This window comes from Polypterus senegalus, chromosome 12 (genome assembly GCF_016835505.1).
Source record: "Polypterus senegalus isolate Bchr_013 chromosome 12, ASM1683550v1, whole genome shotgun sequence".
NCBI classification, from domain to species: Eukaryota; Metazoa; Chordata; class Cladistia; order Polypteriformes; family Polypteridae; genus Polypterus; species Polypterus senegalus.
Genome location: NC_053165.1, coordinates 155279663 through 155284906, shown reverse-complemented (window position 1 = coordinate 155284906; position 5244 = coordinate 155279663). Strand labels below are relative to the sequence as shown.

Sequence of the window (5244 nt, the reverse complement as noted above, 5' to 3'; positions counted from 1 at the left end):
GGCTGATTGGCATCTTTTTAAATAATCAATCACTGGACTCGCATCTTGCTAAGAGTAGACGTGGTACCTTGGCGAGAACAGTACCTAGGTATGATGCGAGAGCGGACGGCCCTGGTGTAGGTTTGTCTGGTACCCTGATTGGCAGCTGTGCCACATCCCCATTTTTAAAAGGGAAGTGTGGGTGCGAGGAGGGGAAAGATTCGAAAAGAAAAGACCGAATTGAGGTTATTGAGGGAAGAAGGCAGGAGTTGAAAAGAACCATTGCGGGCAAAGCAGAGCAGGTTCACGGGAGAGAAGGCAGGCAGCTGGGAGGAGAGCCCCTGGGAAGGAGTGTGTGGCCGACACTCAGGCAGTCGGAGTGGTCGCTCCATGCTAAGCTGTTACAAGGAGCAAGAGTGACCGGGAGTTTGTGTGGCCCACTGCGGAAAACTGGGAAGGCAGCGGGGGGGTTGAGGAGGCTTGGGAAGAGAGCCCCAGCGCCATTTGGGACCTAAGTCTCAGTCCGGCCGCATTATGCCTCCTTCCATATTGTCCTTCCATGATGGCATCCCAGCTGGGCAGGGACCCATCCTTCATCTGCCAGTCGGCACTTACACAGCCCTGCGTCCTGCACAGGAGATTTGACAGGAAGGCGAAAAGACAAAGAGCTACACATGTGTGGAGACAGAAATGACAACAGTGTTAATGTTTGCATTGCTTTATTTTCCATATCTGATTAATTCATTTTATTTTTGTGACCTGAAAATATCAAAAAGCAGAATACACAAGAGGCGTAGTAACACAGAACAGCACAATCGAGGAGAATCACAGCATTCACACAGCTGGCAGGCTCACATCTGCTACCCAGCTGGCAGGTGGCAGCAACTGTGCCTCCTAATTGGTTCCTATTTTGCAGCAGCGGGCAGAGCTCCAGTCCTGGTTGGCACACTGGCAGTGGCAGGTCTGCTCATTCTGAATATCCCAGGAGCCACACGCATTCCCACAAGCGCAGCTCATTGGCGTCAAATCTGCAAAAGGTTCAGTCAATGGGCTTCATCAGTGGCACTGAACTTAAAGTGTCAGCAGGTTGGCAGTGTGTGTGTTGCCCGCCAAAAAATCTATATATATGTATATAAATATATCACAGACAAAATGTTGACAAGTAACAAAAATCTTTGATTATACAGCTTAACCAAAGTGATCAGAGATGAGACCAAATGGAGGAAATCAGCTGCTGGCAAATTGTGTACTACTCAGGGATGCCAATCACACCCTGGTTGAAATCTGCTCGAATCACGGAAGTGAAGTTTAACTTACCGGATGGGCAGTTGGCATACGATCCTGTCGCCTTCACATTAGTGCATTGCAGACCTGCTTTATCCGAGACAGATGATGCTACAAGTGAAGCAAAGAGAAGCTTAGCTGAGAGCAGGTTGAGCGTCACTGAGCACAGAATATAAACACCACAGTAAGGAGTGTCTGAAGGGTGTAATGGATGGCACAGATGGGCTGGCATCCCGGCCAAGATTGAACAGAGACCCTTACCTTTCCGTTAGGGGTCGCCACAGCAGATCATCTTGTTCCGTATCTTCCTGTCCTCGTCATCTTGCTCTGTCACCCCCATCACCTGCATGTCCTCTCTCACCACATCCATAAACCTTCTCTTAGGCCTTCCTCTTTTCCTCTTCCCTGGCAGCTCTATCCTTAGCATCCTTCTCTCATTACACCCCTCATCTCTCCTCTGCACATGTCCAAACCATCACAATCTCGCCTCTCTGACTGTCTCCCAACCTGAGCTGACCCTCTAATGTCCTCATTTCTAACCCTGTCCATCCTCGTCACACCCAGTGCAAATCTTAGCATCTTTAAGTCTGCCACTTCCAGCTCTGTCTCCTGCTTCCTGGTCAGTGCCACCGTCTCCAACCCCTATAACAAAGCTGCACAACTACTGAATATTTTCTCCCCCAATACACTAGAGGGCAGCCTTCCTGGGTTAGGATCCCAACACAGACACCTGCAGAGCATACTGGGACGTGTAGGACTGGTGAGCGGCCCTGTTGAAGATCTGTCAGGATTCACAATGCTTACTTTCAGGGTCATCCTTTTGAGTCAGAAATGATTTCTTCAGGCTGTGCCACAGCACCGGAAGTATTGCATGGTCATAAAAAAAAGCAACTCGATCTCTGCCAGGCCAGGTGAGTCAGAGTCAGGAGAGGTGGATAGACAATACTCGCCTGGGAGCAGTTCGAGGACAAAGAAGAAGTTCTGTACTGTAGTAGTTGTAGAAGTTGTACTGTATTGGGGTGCATTCAAAGGAAGCCCCCAACCCTGCACACGCTGACGATCACGCTCAGGTCACCGAGGAGCCCCTCCGTACCTTGGTGTCACAAAGACAAGTGCATGGGGTGGAAAAGTTGATCATGACATCAAAAAGGATATATACAGTAAAAGAGGTGGGAGAACAGACCCCTGATGGAGACCCATTGCTTGAGAACAGCATATCAGACTTTAACTCTTAAATGTTAAAAAGTCAGTCAGCCAGCCCATCAGTATGACCGAGCAGACTCATTGTGTTCCTAAAAAGACATTGGGGCTGGATTTAGATTTAATGATCCTTTTGCCTGCAGTCTGCGCCGGTCAGTGCCCATTAGAGCCCTAGGTGGGGTTGATGGATGTATTGCTCCTCATTGTCTATAGCTGGTGGTCTGTATTATAAGACTTGGATGACCTTCTCTACGGGGTCCCCATGGTGTCTGGAGAGACTGTCATAAATGGTGCCCCACAGACGATGGTGCCATAGGCAGCCGTCTATATCGCCTTATGGGCTCAGCGGCTTTGTTTGCATGGAACATTTTGCACTTGTCTGTCTTCAGCTCCATTTTCCAAGTTTGCCCAGCTATCCCAATAGACCTGGGGTCTCTGCAACCCATAAAATGGAAAAACCGGGATCCTAAGTCTCAGTTTGGTTTGATGGTGATTGAGTTATGTACAGCAAGACTCTAATTAAAAAGCCCACACTTGACTAAATATGCCCCATAATGCCACTGTGTAACAAGGGTAAAGCTATAAAAAAGCATGCTGTCAGTTATGGGGTAACACTGAACTTTGGGGTGTACCCATAATAATTCATATTACATATTAGGAAACAACAATACGCATCTTTAAAGAGTGTCACTCATGCACATCCGAGGACCACCTTGCAGGCTCAGTTATGGTATGTAGGAACCCACTGAGATGTGAGGGAGCTCTGCCGCTAACCTTGATGAGAAGCCGCATTTGACCCCTGCCCCTTTCTGGTCCACCCGCCATGTAAAACCCTGGAGAGGAGGCATCATCACTGGCTAGGGCAACCCCTCAGATGGAGCTTCGCTAGAAACGACTGCCAACTCCTCCCCTTGAATTCCCTCATACGGGACACACACCTAAGGCTCATTTCTTTTGTATGGCTTTTTGACAATAAAACGGATGACCCAGTTGGCACCCCAAACTTTCTATTGCTGTCTGGAGAACCCGTCATTCCCCCAGTCGGCCATAAGAGGTCATTACAGAGTTAATGCAACATAATGGAGAGACAGAGATAACCTGCTGTGCATTGTTCTTGCACTTCAAGGTGTTGCGGGGTGGCCACAGCCATTACCTGGCTGGGACGCCAGCTGGCTGGAAGGACTGGGGTATAGAAAGAGAGAGAGTGAGCATCTCTGAGGCACTACCTCCCCTGGTACTCTAGAGGACAGCCCTCCTAGGCAGCTGTGGCACCACGGATTTCTACAGGGCATGCTGGGAGTTGGAGTTTGGTCCCGCCAAGAGAGGCAAGGAGAGTTTTGTCTCCATTCAGAGAGTCGGATAAGAGAGTTTTATTTTGTGCTGCACTCTGTATCTGGTGCTTGTGAGCTGTGAAGTGGGGAGCGAGACAAAAGAGCTTCCCCACGTGAATAAACTTGTGTTGTGTGGTAAACTTGTGTCTCTGCCTGTGCGTGCCAGGATAGGGCAGCTGTACATGCCCCAGGTGTTCCATAATGGACTGTTTGTCATTTTTCTTGTCATTGCTGGACAGTACTTTGTGACTTACCCAGGGCCTTTAGCAGCACGTTGCCCCCAAGTTTGATCAAGTCATCAACGTTGCATTGTTGAGAACTGGAGGAGCACCAGAGTGCCACTAGCAGCAGCAGCAGCGCAGTCGACTTCATCTTTCTCCAAGTGTGCAGTTAGGAAGAATGGCTGACCTACAGAAAGAGTTTTCATTACCGGCATGCCTACATTGTACAGCACCTTTTGTGGTGAACTTCATGTGAACACGTCTAAGGTGACTCCACTGTGATGCCCTGTGCCTGCGGCCATAGGCACATGTCCCCAGTGGGGCATCTTGTACATCATGAACCAAGATGGGCCATTAACAAGGAAAGAGACAACCATGACTGTAAAGGTGCAAAAATCAGGTCAGTATTTTATTACACAAGAACAAAGTGCCCAAGTGCATTACAATTATTCAATAATCTTTAATAAAAGAGAAATTCAGACGTGAACGTCAGTAGGCTTTGTGTCCCAAGTTACCCAAATTATTCGATAACATTTCAGTAATTATTTACCGCTCTGATGCTGATCTTTCTGATCATAAAATAGGTCATTACAATAGCAGTTGACGAGAAGAACACATAATGAATTACAGAATTACAGTATTTGAGGGTCCCTCTGAAGTACACGATTTGGCTCAAAATCACAGCAGCACATCGTGATCTCATAACAGGCTTAAGTTTTGAGTGTGGGATTTTTCCCTCCAGCCATTTAAAGTATTTGATAACTACAGTATATAGTGCTTTTCATCTATCTATCTATCTATCTATCTATCTATCTATCTATCTATCTATCTATCTATCTATCTATCTATCTATCTATCTATCTATCTATCTATATAGTGCCTTTCATATCTATCTATCTATCTATCTATCTATCTATCTATCTATCTATCTATCCTATCTATCTATCTATCTATCTATCTATCTATCTATCTATCTATCTATCTATCTATCTATTTAGTGCATTTCCTATCTATCTATCTATCTATCTATCTATCTATCTATCTATCTATCTATCTATCTATCTATCTATCTATTTAGTGCATTTCCTATCTATCTATCTATCTATCTATCTATCTATCTATCTATCTATCTATCTATCTATCTAGTGCCACTTACCTGAAAGTGGATGAATTCTGGTAGAACTCTGAATCCTGGCCCCTGCCAGCTCTAATTTATACCCTGCTGGCTG

General features: G+C 46.4%; 1 protein-coding gene across 1 annotated transcript; it reads right to left on the bottom strand.

Annotated features, from left to right (window-relative positions):
- Nucleotides 1–681: 681 nt before the first annotated feature.
- LOC120539976 (resistin-like) lies at nucleotides 682–5244 on the bottom strand. The gene is made up of 4 exons (XM_039770385.1): nucleotides 5172–5244; nucleotides 4049–4202; nucleotides 1297–1374; nucleotides 682–1007 (listed from the first exon to the last, which is right to left on the bottom strand). Exons 2-4 carry the CDS (start codon nucleotides 4164–4166, stop codon nucleotides 874–876), a joined length of 330 nt encoding a protein of 109 aa, XP_039626319.1. The 5' UTR covers nucleotides 4167–4202; nucleotides 5172–5244; the 3' UTR covers nucleotides 682–873.

What these genes read in the sequence shown, in the direction of transcription:
- LOC120539976 (XM_039770385.1), bottom strand. Translation starts at nt 4,166, where the DNA reads ATGAAGTCGACTGCGCTGCTGCTGCTGCTAGTGGCACTCTGGTGCTCC. An exon ending in CGTGCTGCTAAAGGCCCTGG is followed by an intron (nt 1,375 to 4,048) that starts GTAAGTCACAAA and finishes CTTCACTTGTAG; the next exon opens with CATCATCTGTCTCGGATAAA. An exon ending in GTATGCCAACTGCCCATCCG is followed by an intron (nt 1,008 to 1,296) that starts GTAAGTTAAACT and finishes AACCTTTTGCAG; the next exon opens with ATTTGACGCCAATGAGCTGC.